General features: G+C 42.0%; 2 protein-coding genes across 4 annotated transcripts in view; one reads left to right on the plus strand and one right to left on the minus strand.

The window, feature by feature from the left end:
• Positions 1–5,786: 5,786 nt before the first annotated feature.
• shox2 (shox homeobox 2) lies at positions 5,787–12,515 on the minus strand (the record flags this gene model as incomplete). Its single annotated transcript, XM_083984686.1, has 5 exons — positions 5,787–6,080; positions 6,887–6,975; positions 7,310–7,367; positions 9,968–10,176; positions 12,257–12,515. The coding sequence occupies 5 exons, from the start codon at positions 12,513–12,515 to the stop codon at positions 5,787–5,789; spliced, it is 909 nt and encodes a 302-aa protein (XP_083840812.1).
• Positions 12,516–15,307: 2,792 nt separating this feature from the next.
• rsrc1 (arginine/serine-rich coiled-coil 1) overlaps positions 15,308–19,059 on the plus strand; it is a 133,500-nt gene continuing 129,748 nt past the window's right edge. The window contains exons 1-2 of one of the 3 annotated variants that reach the window (XM_083985478.1): positions 15,308–15,367; positions 16,837–17,038. In XM_083985478.1, coding sequence (XP_083841604.1) covers positions 16,857–17,038 — 182 coding nt within the window. In that variant the 5' untranslated portion in view covers positions 15,308–15,367; positions 16,837–16,856. The remainder of the gene's footprint in view (positions 15,368–16,836; positions 17,039–19,059) is intronic. The other 2 variants (XM_083985480.1, XM_083985479.1) reach the window with 2 other exon arrangements.

Consider the following 19,059-nt stretch of genomic DNA (forward strand, 5'->3'; position numbering starts at 1 on the left):
GCAATCCTAACGTGTCCCTCGTAAAGTTATGATGTGTTTGTATGCAACTACTGAATGAAAAACCATAAGTGAATTGCAGCTAGCATATCCATCACAGATTTGTATGTTTTCTAACATCAGTAAGATGTATTGATTTTTGTAGTGCGCATGGTGAGATTTATGGCTATGTGAAAACAACTAACAGCTTTCTGAGTATAACATTTACAGTACACAGGTGATTGATGCTCGCAGTGAAAACCAGGGGCTATTTTCCATCACATCTAAACTTTGCCTTGACCACACACGCCTGTCACAAGTTCAGAGAGCATTTGAATGCGGTTGACAGATATATAAATGGTCATAAATGGTTCCTTAGACAGAATGTTGAAAAAAGCATTTAGCCCCAGAATGAATGATCCTGGACCTCCCCGGATTTGCCCACAATAAAAAGACACTTGAGCATCCTGATACAAATATTGGGTGATTTGTCGGCTTTTTTGTCATTTCATGACATTTAAAAATGACATTTTGTAAACTTCAGACAGCGTGAACACAATCAATATGAGATGAGTTAGGCCTGTGTTTCCACCAGGCTTTTTGGAATTTAAGACTCTGTGTACAAACATCTGATGATTGAAAAGCAAGTACTCGATTATACTCACACACAGATGATTGGATCTTACCAGCTTGTAAATACAGAGCGGCATGGGCCAAATGTACAACATTTACTGTGTGAGCCCCTCGTCGCTCCCCTTCTCTCCGTCTCTTCCTGGCTTAGCATTTCATTTTGTTCTCACACTCTTTCTCTGTGAGACCACAATGCACACATAAGCCTGCACACACACAAAAAAAAGGCACACAATCTCGCTCCCCAGTGCATCTACAATACACCAAATATCACCTTTTTTTTCTCCAATGGAAACAATAAAATCCCCTCTTAGCTTCTAATGCCCACAGGTCTCAACACATACACCCTTGTTATGTCTTCTTCCCAGGACAGGGAGTTATACATTATGTTATCTCCCTAATCTGCAAACCAGCTGCAACTGGAAACGAATTAATAACAAATAAAATGCAGCCAGTACATAAAAATGTGTAGATTGCCCTGGGGCACCTAAACAGGAAACAGTGAAACAATTAGACTTCTTGTTTTGTTCTGACCTCTGTTTTGTTTTGTTCTACTTAGCTGCTGAATAGAAGGGAGCTGGAGATATAGACTTTTGTTTTTCTCTGTCTGTAATCACCACGGTTAAGCCTGCCTGGTCATAGCAGGGGTCAAATCTGCGCGAACACCCACTTTTCATCCTACAGTGAAATTAAATACACTGTTACAGTCGAGCTCTATGAACGCATGTAATTCTCTGCTGACTTGCAACCCACACCGAGTGCTGCAGTTAGCCACCCAGGCCTATATGGTGCATGCATGTGATAACAGGCAGCGATATGGCGTCCTAATTGCTGGCCTGAGTGCTACTGGAGGGAGTTTTTCAGCAGGTTTCTTTTTCACTTTCGCTCCATTTGATGTCTTTGAAGTTGGTCTTTTATCTGCCGCTGCTCCTGATGGTTGTTGTCTTTGGTGCAGTGCTGTGTGCGTCCTGCTCTTTGAGCACTCCTAACATGTAACAAAGGCGAGCCCTTAGAGAGAATAGAAGAGAAAGGGAGCTCTCTCACATACTTTCTCACATAAATTCATACACGCACAAGCATTCATGGCTACAAATGGGATATACAATCACATTTAGCCACAGCCATTCACATGCAAAAGGAAAAAAAAAAGCCTCTGCTGTCAGTAAAAACTGCTCTGTGAGATTGTTTAACGTGCCCTAATTTGATAAAGGGCCAAGTGCGGGAAATGAGAGAGTAGTGTATTTGTCTCAGGGGTTGTAGTGGGGTAAATATAGCAACAAGACAGCACCAGTTGATATGAAGGATTCCATGGTGTGGAGTGCTGTTGTGACTCACCAGGCTTTGATGATGATGTGTGTGTGTGTATATGTGTGTGTGTAGGTGTGTATGTTTTCTCCCATGCATTTGGATTTCTACATTGTCCGGTGCTGTTTTCATTCAGTTGATAAAGTCAAATGCAATTGGCCCACTCTTGACTCCTACAACTCAATGTACCATTATCCACTGCAAGAAAGAGAGAGAGAGAGAGACAGAGAGACAGAGGAAAAGTGAGAGTGTGCACAAGTTGACGAAGCGGTGAGAGACCTAGAAGGAAAAAGCAGGGAAGGAATGAACGAGGGGGGAGAAAGACAGTGAGAAGAAGCCAGGGGAGAGAGGGAGAGAGAGCCTGGCTGCGTGGCTGGCTCCCGGCTGGCTGCGTGGGCGTGTGTGTATGTGTGTGTGTGTGTATGTGTCTTAAAGAGTGTGTTGAGAGGAGGGTGAGAGCGCTGGTCGTCTCCATGTCTAATCAAGAGAACACTTGTGTGTCCCCGTCTCATTGTCTCCTGGGCCCCCTCAGAGCAGAGACCCTCTCCACTCCAGCAGCACCACACACCTCAGGACACGCCGATAGCTGCCGGCCGGACCGTGACTCTCTCTGTGTTCACACAGGAACCCAGACTCTGGACCCGGACTGGAGCGGTGAAGGAGAGCAGGGAGGATGAGTGTACGAGTGTGCACTGACTTCATTTAGTCTGACAAGTCCTTCAGGTGATTCTAAATATTACTGGAAATTAATTATCCCTTCACAAATTTGCTCTTGTTTTCATTAAACCATACAGGAATGTCCTTGTGGTGTACTGAATAATGAGTATTTTTGACACTTGTAGGCCTAGTTTATGGCATTTTTAATCTCATATTACTATTATGTATTAAATCAGTTTTCTTATTATTCCAATGGAGGATTTGTCATGGAGACTAAATGAGACGCCTCAGGCCCAACTTTTTCTTCATGAAATAACTGAATATGTACTAAATCATGTCTGAACAATGTAATTAATGTGACATAACTACTCCGATGAACCTCACCTCACCTCATGGTCACTAGTAAAAAACACTGCTGGTTACACACACACACACACACACACACACACACACACACACACACACACACACACACACACACACACACACACACACACACACAGCCTTAGTTCTGACAGTCACAGGGGCATGTGCGCGCCCCCCCGACCCTCGGTGTTTCTGTTCCATCGCAGGGCAGCAATGCGCGCTCCCGACTCAGCAGTTTCCCAGTTCCGTCTCCTCCATTACTGGCGAGGCGCACAATCAATAATTCAATAGTTTTGGCGTCTAAATCCTGCCCCAAACGGCGGGATACACAAACTAGTGCAGACTCAGTGAGATCAGTATTAATTAATAGCTAAAGACATTGTGTTTTGTGTGGAGATATCGGAAGGGTAATGCGATCTGGATTCCTATAATTACAGGCTCCCGTGTCAGGTGTTTATTAAATGTTCAATAAGAGGCGGTTAAGATGTCAGGAAATGAATCAGGCAGATTTGTAAGTCAAGTGAGGCGGGCGTTAATAAATAAATTGTTTTGTTTTTTTTCCCCCACAGCGACCTTGGCCTTGTTTAAGTGCATTGTCAACTGCCTGTATATTTTCATGCATAAATACCCAAGTTCAGGCCGTAACACATAAACAGAACATTTACACCCCGATATGGGCAGAGGGCCAAGAGGAGGGGTGAGTAGATTCACAGCTGGAATTAATCTATATTACTTAAGATAATGTCAAGATGTTAAACTGTTACATTAGAAGAACAAGAAAAATCACAGTTACTTAGAATATCTGAAATGATGCTGGTGTTAAAGCGCAAGTTAAGGAATTTGTTAAATGCATTCTCGATTGAATTAAAGTATTATCTATAATCTGCAAACTGATATGGACAAACAATCACTGGGCATTGCTGCGGTTAAAAATGTATGTATGTTTTGCATTAGCTATATAATTATCAGTCGTTTTAAATCTGAATGAGCCTGTCACCCATGAAAAAATAAAAAAATAAATGTATTTCAAGTGTTTTAATACAGCAAAACTTCACCGTTGAGTCACTGAACTGGCCCGATTCTCCCCTATTGTGTCCTTTATCTGGCTGTTATTCTAGCGTGTACTGGAAATTACCAGTCCTCCACTCCAAAAAGCTCCATAACCAAACCATGAATAATGCATCGGTTTGGCTTGGGAGCAGCAACAGACAGCCATGTTCCTGACTAAACGGGCCTGTCACAACTGTGACGTTATCAAAAGACCTATAGCTACAGGCATGAATTATTAAAAATCTGTTGCCCTCAAAGCTTTACCGCCAGAAACATTGACAATAATAATAATAATAATAATAATAATAATAATAATAATAATAATAATAATAATAATAATAATAATAATAATGCCAATTTAAATAAGAGTAAAAATAATGTCAACTCATTAAAGAAACTTTAGTTAATTTATTATAGGAACGAAAAACATTTTGTTTCGGTGGATTCACGTTTCACATGTGATGGAAAAAAGTAAAACAATTTCATGAATATCTTTCTTCTTTTTTCTTCTTTTTTTTTTTAGAAACCCGTGCCTCAGGCAAGTTCACTTTCACTGTTATAAAAACATCAAAATTACATACAGAAAGCACGTGATTTTTTTAATACACGGAAATAAAGTAAAATACAAAAAATGAACAATTTCCCCACAAGGCATTCATAAAGCCACTAAATAATAAAAATAATGCATGTTTTCTTGTGTATAAACATATTTTACACGTGCCCGTACCGGTTCTCATAGTCCTCGTGTTTACTGTGGTTTGTTCGTTTGTTGGGTAACTTGTGGTTAAAGACGGTGCTCGTGACATAGACGCTCTCCTTTAGAAGGGGGGTTGGGGTGGGGGGCAAATCACCACCTTGTAAATAATGGACACTAGATCTTGTATAGATCCTGACAACGAGTTCAGCTTGTAGCCTACACATATATTATAATCTCACATTTCTGGTGTGTCGCCATTATAGTTTCACCTTTACCAGAGGAGGTCCAAACAAGGTCAAATATAGGCCAAACATTCAAGTGAGAGTTGCCTCACCTCAGAGAGGGGGAGGAAAGAGGAAGAGAGGGGAGAGAATGAGAGAGGGGAAGGTGAGGGAGATAGAGAGAGAGAGAGATGGCTCAGATCACGTCATCCGTGGAGCCAAACTCATGCAAACACAGCTGAGGCGTTTTGGAATTTGGACAGGAAACAGAAGAGGGAGAAACACCTCGAATATTGCAGCTATGCTGTGTGTGGTTGTGTCTTATTTTAGTCAAAGAATCCCCGCTCTGTCCTTTCACAGAGAAAGTGTTTTTTTGAAATATACCGAGGCCAGCCTCTATATAGGTTCAAAATGAATCAGAACAATAATAATATAATATTAAATCAGAACAAAACAACTGCAGAATGGTGGGTTCGCCGTGTTTGGCAAAGTATCGACCGTCCCAGCTGCTTCCTCCTCCTCCCTCCTCCACCTCCTCCTCTTCCTCGGGGTGTCCAGTCGCCATCCTCAGTGAAGGACCCCGCGTGGCCTGGCTGTCCTTTTTGCCTTTTTTTTTTTTTTGTTAACGTCCAAAAAAAGAAGAATCTCGTGTGTGAAGGCTATCAGGTCAATGTCTTTTTTTCTTTATCTCATAAATAGCCTATTTTTTATTTTTATAGTTTTACTCGTCGTCCTTCATTGGAAAGAGGAAACATAAATAAAGTCCATGGATGAGTTTTTCTCTCACTCTGTCCTTGAATTTCTTCACTTTGTTCAGTGTCTGTGGGTCGCGAGGACGCGCCGGGTAGGATGCGCGCACCTCGCGTCCGCGCGTCTCCCTGGCGTCACAGTCCCAGCGCGGCCGTGTGCTTTTTGGCCTTGAGTCTCAGGTCGGCGATGCTCGAGTTCTTGCTGGTGTTCTTGGCGGCGGCGGCGGCGGCCACGACGGAGGCCGCGGAGGCTGACTCGGCCGCGAGCGTCGCCAGGGGCAACCCGAAGGGCGGCGCGGGGAACATCATGTAGGGCGCGTGCGCCGCCAGGTGAGAGTGCAGGTGGTGCTGCGCGTGGGCCACGGCGCTGTCCAGCTGCAGTTGCGCCTGCACCTGAAAGGAGAAGGGCGGCACGTTGCAATGACTATCCTACGGGACGGGACGCACGGATAGAGGGGGGAGGAGAGAAGGGGGGGAGGGGGGAGAACATGCGTTAACTTTGCAGTGGGTTGTGTGATGATGGGACATTGAACTAGTGTGACTGCAGTATAGCCTGTATTGTGGTTCAGCTCGGGTAAGGATGGAGAGGATGACCCAGTGGTTACAGAGGCCACCACTAAGCTCTGTGTGCTGGCTGCAGCGCCTCTGAATCAAAGGTCAAATTTGAGCTTTTATGTGAAAATACACCAATAACATGACATCTAATCTCATTTCAAACTTTCAGCACCTTTAGGGGAAAAATTGGGCCTTTGCCTACGAGATGTAAACAAAGATAATAAACCCATCTCAGGCCAGTGTAAAAAAAAAAAAAAAAAAAGTGGCAACAAATATGCAAATAATGTTCCTATGCTGTCCAGAACCACACTGGGCCCCACCTACAGATGCACAGCTTAGTAGCTATACCAAAAAAAAATCAAAATCACACCTCTGCATTAGACACAACAGACCTTAACTCTCATTTGCAGATAGTGATTAAAAAAACATTGAGGATGTCCTCGCCTTGTTTAGGCCACAGACTTATCCCCCCTACAAATGATCCTTAAAACAACAGAGGGAACTGGCTCAGTGTTCTTGTCAGTGTGGTAATAAGAGTCTAGTTACCCCCTTCATTGGAACTGGAGTCTTTGCATAGCACTTGGGCAGAGCCTGTGCCAAGACAGCAGTCCGGGGATGGTGGGGTCTGCTCTTTTTTTCTCTCTCTCTCTCTACGACTAGACGCTTCAAAGTAAACTTGCCTGTTGGAATGGCATCCGCAAAGCCCCCACGTTGACATATGGCGCTACACGACAAGCTTCAAACTGATTCGCTGCTCCAATCAGGACTCCTGCAAAAAACACACACACACACAGATGATAGCCTCATTGTGAGGAGCATATTCCAAACCACAAAGACTGAATAACGAGCAGAGCATGCATGGGGCTGACTGGCGGAGTAAACTTTAATAATGTCCAACATAAACGCTCACTAAAGAAGCTGGCTGCTTTTTTTTTTTTTTTTTTTGATGGCATAATTAACTGGGAATGAAACCACCAGCCGAGCAGGAGCACGTGGATAAAGATGAAGGATGTTACACGCATTTTGAGCATGTAAGATAGATTGTAATAGAATAGAATAAGGAGCAATGCAGGGTTTGAAAAGAAAAGGAAAAAGAAGCTTACCTTTATGTAGCTGGTTTTCCTGCTTTCTGCATTTGGCTCTTCTATTCTGGAACCAAACCTGCAGGGACAGAAATTAATTAGAGACCCACTGATTGGCAGCTGCTTGTGAGGCCATGTGTAATTCCGCTCAAAGTGACAACAACCGCAGAAAAACAATATCCCCGAGGAGCACTGAAATATTAATGACACTGCTTAACCCCAGATTTTAATTATTGCATTTAGTCTACAACCAGGGAAGAGTGCAGCGCGTGGAGCTGAGCAAAAGGAAGAGGGGAAAAAAAGGAAAGTCGTAGTAGTGCATTTACTGAAATTAAATATTATTTAAGAGGAGAAGAAGCAGTCGTGTTGGAAATGTGCAGGGACGATAATAAATAACCTTGTCAGCGTTGGTTTCATCTTTCTATAGATTCGCGTCCCCGATGGGTTGAATGGACCCTCAGATATCGAATAGCAAGCAATAGCAGCTAGGTTTTTTTTTTTTTTTTGACATCAGAGCAAGGCGATCTGAGAGCATCTCCCTCTCATTAAATGACCGCTGAAATTAATTACCCTTATCTGCAGAAAATCCATGTCAGAGAAACGCTTAAAAAATGCCTCGCAGTTTTGTCTAATCACCGCCATATAATAACACGCACTTGCACAAAAAAGAAGAAGAGATAGAAGAGAAAAAGGCGCTTCAAAGAACAGCTCACTTCTCTTTTTCCTTCTGTTGAAATCGACAAGCAATTTCAGAGAAGAAGCCTTGGAACACAGATTAAACGATTTATTACGATGATAATCTGCTTTGAATCTCTCCCCACACACACACACACACACACACACACACACACACACACACACACACACACACACACATAGACACACACACAACACAAAGCTCGGGCTAAATTAGTCCACAATACAACATGTCAATCTGCAATCTCCCTCCTCCCTCCTTACATTATAGGTCCATATACAAGCTCCTGAAAGCATGATTGAAATATCATATTGATCTGGCTGTCAGCTGGCTTCATTTATTGACCACAGTGGATGTCAATCGGAAGTGCTTTTGTGCACGCTTCAGGTAGAATTTATAGCCATGATAATAAAGTAGCAAAAAAACTAACAAAAAAACAACCCCCCCCCCAAAAAAACTGAATGTTGATATTGATTGATACAGAATTTAGAAGATAAAAAAGAATAAAAAATAAATCAAAATAAATGTGTGGTCTCTGTATGCAACTGGTAAAAAAAAAAAAAAAAAAAAAAAAAAAAAGATATTGTAACAGAGAGAAAAGAGGCAGAGGGAGTGCTGTTCTTGATTTGGGTAGAAAATAATACATAATTTATGCAAATCCCTGAGCTGTGCTCCTTGTTCGGGACACAATACGCCTTATTGGTGAGATTCCAGTTCAGGCGGGGAGAGCCCTGCAAAAAAAAAGCTGGCTTTAACTTTTGTTTGGGGGGGTAAGTTTGGGATGGGGATCTTTCAAACTCGTTTTTATGATTTTCGTCTTTTTCTCTCTCTCTCTCTCCCTCGGACTGACCGCCATATTCAGTAGCTATGGAGACAAATGCCCAGTCCTCCCCTGAGCCGGGGCATATGGGATATAAAAAAAAAAACACACAGAGAGTCTGGACTAAGATATTATAAGGTTTTTGATAAATCAGATGAGAAGAGTTGTCTATATGTTCACTGCCCCCCCACCCCCACCCACACACACACTCACACTCACACACACATCAACCTCCTTCCCTGATCCCGTTACACAAGACATGTCTGAGCCCCCACCACCCTCCTCAGTGCTCCCCTCTCCCCCCTCTCTCTCCCACCCCCTCTGACTGGCTGCTGAAGCCTTACTGGGTTTCTGCGCAGATGGTGTGTCCCCATGAAAAACGACAGCAGCAGCAGCTCTGACAAAAAAGACACAGGGCCTCGGTGGAGACATGCACCCATGAAACTGAAGGCAAATATTTGTAGGCTTATTTGTTTCGGTGGATTTGGACAATAACTCGACACAACGACTCTCGTGACACAAGCAAAAGGCCTTATTGGGATGATTACTGAGAATAAAAAGGGGGGAAACGTGCTGAGGGAGGGGAAATAATAATAATCTGACAGTAATATTGTGATGGGGAGTTGTAAACCGATCGTTTTTACCTTCTTAAAAACCTGGTAACAACTTATTGAAACTTGAAAACACACACGAGCTTCCTCTGACCCGTCTCACACACTCAGGTCTGTACTCTATAGTGCAAGTGTGTGTGTGTGTGCACGTTTATCACTGGTAACATTTGTTATTATTTTCTTCCTCTTATCACCATCATTATAACCAAAACGATAGGCAGTATTATAAGGTATTTAGAAGGCTGTAATTTTTTAATTCAAGAATTTGGTTCAGGAAACAGGAAAGAGACTCCCACTGCCATGGTGATGATAATAATAATGTTGTTGATGATGATATTAATGATAATCAATTTTTGATTGTGTGTCAGGATGTGTGGTTGTTGTTGTTTTGTAGCGTTGATTAAAATGGCGTCACTGTCTTTGAAAAAGTTCTGCACAATTCCCATTATTATAATAATAATAATTATAATTATATTATTATTATTATTTCTTTTTTTTATTTTTTTGTATGGAACATTTTTACACGTCCAGTGGAGTATGGCTGTCCCTACCTGCACTCGGGCCTCCGACAGTCCTAGTCGCTGGCTTAGCTCCTCCCGCATGAAGGCGTCCGGGTAGTGCGTCTCATCGAAGAGCCGCTCCAGCTCGTTGAGCTGCTCTAACGTGAAGTTAGTCCGACTTCTCCTCTGTTTGATTTTAGTCTGTGCCTCGTCCTCTATAGGTTTGGAGTCCTCTTTCCTTTCCTTCACGTCCGTGGTGCCTGTGAGAGGAGAGAGAGAGAGACAGAGGGGGATATAGACATCAGTGTCATGCTGCTGGACTGCTGTGACCTCCAGCCTGTATGTGGTCGTCATCGAACACAGTTGTGAAAATTTCTTCTATGCTTTTATTCTGAAAAATGTAATTGGTTGTCACAGCAGAGCACAAGGCTTACATCGGTTTGGTGCAGCTAAAGACATAGGATTTTTTATTTAAAATAAACCAAACTAAGTGTGGAAACTCTGCTTCAATATATAGGGGATAAAATAACTGAAAAAAAAAACATTCAGCGACTCTGACTATTAAATAGTTCCAACACAAAGGAGCGAGGATTTTTTTTTAAACTCAACCTACACATTGTGAGTTAAAGCCTTGATCGTAGTCATTTAATGATGCTAAGGAAAGAAAGAAAGAAGAATAATAAAAGGAAGGAAAATAGATGGAGAGAAAGAGACATGCCCTTCCAGCCCTCAAATATCACAGAGCTATCAGACCTCGGATGTTTTGTAGAGCTACATAAAGCTCTTTAATTATTAACTGCTTATAAATATGCAACGCGGTGCCCACTGTTGGATGTCTGATACATGCTTGTCGCAGCTCCGCTTTTAACCACGCTGCCCATGACGAACAGATGTCTTTTTTTTTTTTTTTTTTTTACAAGCCACCCAACTCTGAGATATCTTGTCTTGTGCGTTGTCACATTTTGTCCATGGTTTCAATAACAAGACAGTGAACATGCTGCACGGAACACATGGACAGCTGCTGCGCTTTTCTCCAAATGTCTTTTTAAAAAATGAGTTGGAATAGGTTTATTTGGAAATATTAAACACGAAAACAAGTCTGGTCAAGAAGCATTTACTGTCTAAAGGATGGAATCATTTTATACTGGCATCAATCTTTGTTTTTATTTTTGTTTTTTGTTTTCTTCATTATTATATGTATTTATATTTATATGTACCGTTAAGCCTATTCTTTAAAATGAATTATGGAACTACAATTTCCATCTTTACTAGTACAATTTAATATTTGTAATAAGATATCATCAGATTTATTTTCACGCCGTCTACTATCACAGCTGATGTGGTTTCACAGATGAAAACACATCTGTGCACACCGGGTGAAAATGAAAGGACACTGGTTTCCACCTCTGAATGCGCAGTGATCTGCGTGTCAGGTGTACAAAACACCTCCATCTCGCTGAATAGTTGCTATTATAAAAATCCTGACGACCAACCTATAATGATTATCATATCATATCATAATGGATAGTGATAAACTATAGACAATAAAGAAATAGCCTAAATAAAGGCTTCTGATCAACGTGATGTCGAGTCAGCTTCAGTGGTTTTTGAAACCAAGTGCCAGTGAAACAGAGCACCTATAGCTTACTTTATAAACTTGTGAGATAAAAAATGCAAGACATTGATCCGAAGTCCAATCATCCAGTAAAAAGACTGTGTAATAGTTTGCCACAGGAGGCCCTGTTGTTTACCATAGCCACTGTAGTTCTGTGGCTATAGGCCTTTTTGTTTTGGGATACACTGAATCTATGAATTGAAACTTTTAAAAATGCACCACAGCAAGTCATTACTACAAGCTGCAAGCCTCTGACTGAAATGGAGAATATCCTGAGCACTAATGTCTGGTAAACAGTTGTGTAAAGAGAGCGTTTTTCACTGTGCACTAGGCTGAGTTTGAGCCACTATAACATGATAAAAAAACAGGCTAAATGATAGTTGCAGAAAGCAGCAGCCAGTTTCTAATGTTTCCCCCTTTTAGAAAGCGCGATCATCCTGTAACTTACACCCACACTCAGTGACACAAGTGTGCTGATAGAAAAAGAAAAGAAAATCCGCAGCGTCTTGCTTGGATCACAATCGAGAGACTCTAAATACAGATGTTTTTAAGTCTAAAAGCGCGAGGAGGACCTAGGCTATGTGTTTTGGGGGATTACTGTATTTTCTCTCGACTTTATCCCTCCTCATGCTTTAAGTCCTCCTTACAGTAAGTCCTCTAACAACATCCGCGTTGGTGAAAATAAAAAGAAGACTGTGTAAGCTTACAAGCATGCAGTCTCCTACCGTCAATGAGTTTGGGGCTCCCGGCGTCCCTGATTCTTTCCGGGCCGAGCATGTCCGTTTCCCTGCCCGGCGAGAGCGCAACGTTTCGGGTGACTGCTGCGGCCGCCTCCTCTCTGCTCCCGGGCTCCCCGGATAAAGACTCCCTGCTCCCTGCGCGCGTCGCCCCAGTCTCCAACACCTCCCGGTAGGTTATCACTTCCTTCTTCTCCTTCACTTTCTGATCGAAAGACTTAGACACGAAAGCGGTGAGCTCTTCCATCACTGTTTTCTCTCCTCTTAAAAAAAAAAAAAAAAACGAAACGCAAAAAAAAAGAAAAAAAAATCACCACACACACACACACCACACCACACCACACACACTCTCTCTCCCTCACACTCCTTTTGCTCCGCGACAGCTTAAGACATCAATGGTGTGGCTCGTTTTAAAGTCGACCCCTTGAAAATGATACGAGGGGGTGATGATGCTGCCAACTCTGGGAGAAGAAGGTAAAAAATATATAACGATATATCTTCTCAGCCAATTCCTCCTCCTTTGCTATAGCGGAGTTGGGAACCTGCTGGTGATCCTCTATTGAAGTCACAGTATTTATACTTTGCGGCGCCTTGCCCCCTTGATCCGTGCAAATTACCTCCCCTCAGGATGCCGGGATGAGCCCCCCCTTCCCCTTCACTGATATGGGAGCGAGAGAGAAGAGGAGTAAAAAAAAAAAAAAAAAAAAAAAACATTAAGCAGCACCGTCGCTATTGGCCATTAATCCGAGATTGACAAGAAGGACTAATTAATTTAATTAAGCGCTCATTCGCTGCTATTGTCCTGAGTTAGTTTTTTAAACACCCGGGAGATGGTCATAGATCTCTCTCTCTCTCTCTCTCTCTCTCTCTCTCTCTCTCTCTCTCTCTCTGCAGGGGTGTGGCTTAAAAAAATCTGAAAATGACAAGAGAGAGGGAAGCACATGGACGAGGAGTCCTTCCTCACTCTATCTCTGTGATCTGGGGTGGTGGTGGTGGAGGAGGAGGAGGAGGAAGAGGAGGGGGGGATAAGACACAGCGATGACACGGGGAGAGGAGAGGTAAAAGCGGACCAGCTGGGATGCAGAGAGGAGCGAGGCAACGATTGACACCGGGAGCTTTTAGAGAGCGAGCTCCAGACCAGTGAACATATTTGGCTTGAACCCCCCCAACTGCTGCATGCATTGCACACGGTTGGCTTCGGGCCTGGTGCATTTATCCAGAAGTTTTCGGCGTGGGGCTGCAAGTTGTCGCTTTTGATTTGAAACGGAATCTCACCATGAAATAGGCCTGCATTAAAATAATGAGTGGAGATAGTAACAGAACTGCAGCGGGTTGAGGCCTAATTTAATATTCCACCATAGCCTAATAATAAATAAAACAAAATAATAATAATAATTATTATTATGCTATTATTATTAATAATATTATAATCTCTCTTTTATAATTTTACATTTTTACACCTATTATTATTAGGCTATTGCTTCACGTGCAAAACATTAGGCTTTAATGAATAGATATAAGTCTGATATGAAAGTTTTAAGACCCTGTGAGACAAATTATTCAATGTTTCTACTGTGCAGCGTTGGTTTATGTTTCTAATCAGCAATTATGTGTTTTAAATTGTCATCATTAGCGAGACTATATCGCTTAATATTAATCCTCATAGGACTTTTTAAGCCATTAGGATGTTAAATAGCAGCTAAACGTTTAATTACAGTGCCTCTCGCGATGCGTTTTGCCATTGGGCGCACTAATTAACGTTTTTTTTTTTTCTTCAACTGACTCTTTCCCGCCGAAATGACTTGCCTATATCTGCTGAAAAAGAGAAAAAAATAAATAAACAATTGTTCCACTGGCGGTGAAGGTGAAGTGAACGCAGCGGAGAGAGGGATAGAGAGGGATGGAGAGGTAGAGAGAGAGAGAGAGAGAGAGAGCAATTAAGTGGGAAGAAGAGGCAACATAGGCGGACAAGTAACAGGATACAGCGGGATTTTGAAAACGTCGGGATGAATCTGATGCAAAATTAAGCGTGTTTATTGATAATCTATATAAAGACCTAATTCCACACAGAGCCCCGACAATTCCCCTGATTAAATATTAACGATGTTTCAGCTTGAACCCATAGGCATTAATTACAATTATTTCTGCTGTAGATCTGAAAGCAGGGTGAATTCCTAATCGCTGTGATAAGCAGCCTCTTGTAGCCTATCTATTTGCAGTGGAAACCACATTAAATTGTTTCTTATCAGCCATGCTTATGCATGATATTGATTCAACCACTCGTAAAACGTTGTCAGTGTAGCTAACAGTGGCCGTTTCACCTCCAGTCCTGTTAATAGCATACTGGCCTTATGTTATGTGAATTTCTAATTAATTAATTCTTCTACTTTGTTGAAAATTGTTGGGATGCTTTGTCTGCCCTTCCAGCTCTCTGTGTGTAGCTATATGTTGGTTTAAAATCGTAATATCTGAGAAGAAGATGACCTCGTGCAGATGATATCTGGCAAGTTGTGGTGTGTGTCTGTGGTTATTGTCAGATGTAATCGAAATATGAGACTATAATAGGTCCATGTGAATAAATAAAACCTGTTAATCGTGAATATTTTCACCTGAATGAAATTAAAAACCAAATAGGATTTAAAAAACAATGACACTTAAAAATATCAAGTGAATAAGTGGTGTTGCTGCTTCATTGATTTAGGCTATTTGTGTCTCTATGTTTATTAAAGAATGGCAAAAGTGGCCTCAGGGTAAAAAAAAAAAAAAAAAAACAGCCAGTAGGCCTACCATCCAATGTTTACATTTGACAATCCTCAAAAAGCCCACATCAGTCATGCAATAGTGGCAATTTAATTCTGTTTGCTCACTAGTGAAGCTACTTTTTTTAAATGGTTGCCGCAGTAGAATAATATTAACGTTACTGAAGTAGTTTGGCCTCATTCATAAAAATATAGGCTAATTGAGCCCATAACTGGCAGCCCATCGATTTCTCTGTGCTCGACTTAGCGGCCGGCGCTCCATCGATGCTCTCCGGATCGACGGGTAGAGTCTAGTGAGCGGTGCATGTTTCAGCTGTTGGAGCTTCGCAGCAATTTAAAGGTGAGGAGCGGGATTTTCCATTTCAAAGCTACTTCTCCGTGTCTGACGCCGTATTTTATGTTTCATTTAGCGTTGACTGACTGACCGCGGTGTGATACGTGTTCATTAACGACGAGCAGCCGGAAGGAGAGCTGAGAGCTGCAGGCAGGCAGGCGGTAGGAGAGTTAGCACAGTTAGCCTGCTAAGCTAAGTCCTCACTGAAAACACGTTGGGTTTAAATGAACCTGCTTTATATCTACAGCGTGTGCTACAACAGCGACGTTAATTACAGCTGTTGTGGTGTTTCAGCAAACATGACTGTTATGTTATTGATAGATATATGGATGGATATTAGCCAGCTCTACAAACAGACCCATCTCTAGATGTCAGTAGTCAACGTAACAACAATAACACAACACATTGTGTAGGCTATGTAACATTGTGTGGGTTTTATTGTATAGCAAATACACGTCGCTCTTGGTTTATTGTGTATCAAGCTCAGATATTATGATGATAAGCTTTATTTCAGACACAAATGAGGTCCATAGAAAACGATAGAAAACAAACACACACAACAACACAGACAGCCTATAATTCAGGGGTTCTCAACTAGTCTCACTCTGGGCTCCACATTGTCCCATGGTCATTAAGTCGCGACCCACTTTTATAGAATTCAAACCAATATTATTTTTTAAAAGCCTTTAAAAACTCATTTTGTTCTTTATTGAGCAAAGTGCATTTCAGAGCACATGAATGAAACTGAGGAGGACCATGACAACTGCATGTACGGAAGTGAATAAAAAAATATCAAACTGCACAAAATGGAGACCAACAAAACGATATATTTGACTTCTAATGCATCTCTGCATTCAGAGCATAGTCACAAAAGTTAATAAATATCAAATTGCACAAAATAAAGACCCACAAAACAAAACAAAACAAGATTCACTGCATTCAGGCCACAATACGAAACTGATATCTTTGCATTCAGAGCAAATAATAAGAAACTGAGAAGGACCATTACAACTGCATGTGTTCACGTGTCTCTTGTGCCTTTCAATACAAGTTATTTTTCAAAATAAAAGACATCTCCAACATCAGATGTGCATTAAATATTATTTACTTTTCTGACCAGCTGTCCGCGACCCATCCAGAACGGGTCCGCGACCCACTTTTGGGTCCCGACCCACCAGTTGAGAACCACTGCTATAAATCAAACTGGAGCTCTCACTCCAGAGATAAAAAAAAACAAAACAAAACATAAAGACTTTGGCTCCAATATCTCCAAAAGCATGAGAAAGTTCCTTACATCACATAATTTAATCACAGTAAGACCCCTTATAATTTAATTTCTTGACTCCCTTAGTCTACACATCAATCTGTACATGAGGTTCCCCAATGTTAGGCTATATGGACGGTGGGAACATCACTCATGACAAACCTTGAGATTGCTGCTCGGTGATCCTACTCTTGTGTGTTTGTGTTTCCAGCAGACAGACACACAGCCAGCATGGGTCGGCGCTCCTCTGACAGTGAGGATGACGGACGGAGCAGGAAGAAGAAAAAGCAGCGTCGCCGTTCATCGTCCTCTTCCTCTTCCTCATCCTCGTCGTCCGGCAGCAGGGTGAGGAGCAGCCGCAGCCGCAGGTCCAGTCGTCGCAGCCGGTCTCGCTCCAGAGACAGGGACAGGAGGTGAGAGGGCACACACACAGCAGGCCGGTCTGTTTCCTGAAACCCTGAGGAAAATAGACTGTGTTGAACCTCCTGGAGCTCCTCTTGTGGAGGAAACACATCACAGGAGGCTCATAAAGTCTCAGCGAATTCAGTCCTCTCTGAGTTTTAAAGCAGAGGTTCAATATACTGTTTGGTGTTTCTTCTTTTTCAGTGATGGGTTGTTTGTCTGTACAGATGGTTAAATTGTTTATTTTGGCTCCCTTGTACATTTAGTTTAGTATCATTTGTTTCAGGAGGTTGATACACTTGTTTTTGAAAGTATAGTTATTACCATTTTAAAGCAGAAGTAAGCGGAATATTTGTGTTAAAGGCGGTGATTCGTACCCGTGCAGGGAAGTTACATAGTGCGGTTTCAGCCGATGCGACCCCGCTCAGGCTGCGGCGGCAGGACCATTCATCCTATTAACCATTTTTCTACCATTGCAGTGAGTCTGGAAACATTATTTTAAGGCCGAAAAACTCCGCAATGTTACTTTAATATAGCCTAAGTCTTAAATAGTTATATCTTCCGACAGCAATCACTTGTGTTTGGTCCGAAACACGGGTCTGTCAGTCACTCTGCTCTGCTGTAAGCCGAGGAGAAAACTTTCCTTGTATCCTACAACCTTTATCCAATGAGGAGAGAGAACGGCATAAAGGGGCGGTCCTCTCTGTGTGTGCAGCCAAGGGATGCGCGTGAATGTGGTGACGTAGGGACGAGGACCAATAGATCCATGACGAGGGCGGGGACTGCTAACTCCATTGGCTGACAAGAAGTTAGCCAAAACGACCGGATCGCTTACTTCTGCTTTAACATTTAAATTGACCATACTTTTACATTCTGCTGTCAGAGAGACTTCTTTCCAGAAACAACAAATGAAAACCAGTTCTCGGCTAACTTTGTTGCATTGACAGCTATAGCACATATAATGAATTAAAAAGGCAGATACACTTTAAAGCCTATCAGTGTAGCTCCAGTAACTTTGCTGCAAATCTCTTTTTCTGATAGCCTCGTTTACAGCAGATACTTTGACATTTGTCATGACAGGAAAACCACAGATTTTACTACATTCACAATGTCCCTGTTCTTCTCAAGTGCACCCATAAGTCATGATTTTAGCCATTGTTCAGTTTTATTATTCAGACCTGTGGTTTTCCATCTGTGAAAGTGGCATTCTTGTCATCATTTTTGGTAATTGCATTATAGATAACTTAATGTAGAGAAAAAAATGGTTATTGTTGTTTTACTTTGGCTCCATGGGGGCAAAGGGAGAAATGCCATTACTGAATAATAACTGAGATGGCTGGAAGCACTTTGGATCGTATATTGTTAAGTCTGTCTTTCAACTTAATTCAAAAGGAAGAGGAATAAACTTTAGGATTTTGAGAAAAGTTTGTTTTATTGACATGTAAACCACCTTTGAAACAAATGCTGCGGTCTGACTGTAAAAGTGCAGTTGTTTACATTTCCGTTTTGATTACGTGGCCCTGGTGAGATTGCTATCCATTTTTGTTGTTTTGCGTCCCGTCTAGGATGATTGAAGACACCTGCAGGACGGAATATTTAGTCTCTTCAGTTATTACTCACATAGAGCTGCGGACAGGGAAGGTCCTCTGTACCGTTGACTGTGAATACTGAGGAACCTGCTCAATTTATTTTAGAATTCAGTGACTTTATGATGAAGTCTCCACTATTTTTGTCGGTCATATGATTTCTACAAGAAGAACACATGTGGACACAATAAAAAGTTATACTTATTTTTGTGTTAAAGAGGAACTATGCAAGTCTGGTGGCTTTTCTGCTGTTTCGCTAACCCTCCTCTCAGCCACGTGCACTTGCTTACAACGAAGCCGTCGAAAAATCAATACATGTAGCCATGGATAACATTAACATAATACGATGTTACAACGTGTATGTCTGCATAGTCTGTACAGAAATGGCAGTTTGTCCTGTTTGTCGCGCCGAGTTGTCACGAGTTGCCGCACGAGTTTACCCGAGT

Source organism: Trachurus trachurus (genome assembly GCF_905171665.1).
Source record: "Trachurus trachurus genome assembly, chromosome: 13".
Lineage (NCBI taxonomy): Eukaryota > Metazoa > Chordata > Actinopteri > Carangiformes > Carangidae > Trachurus > Trachurus trachurus.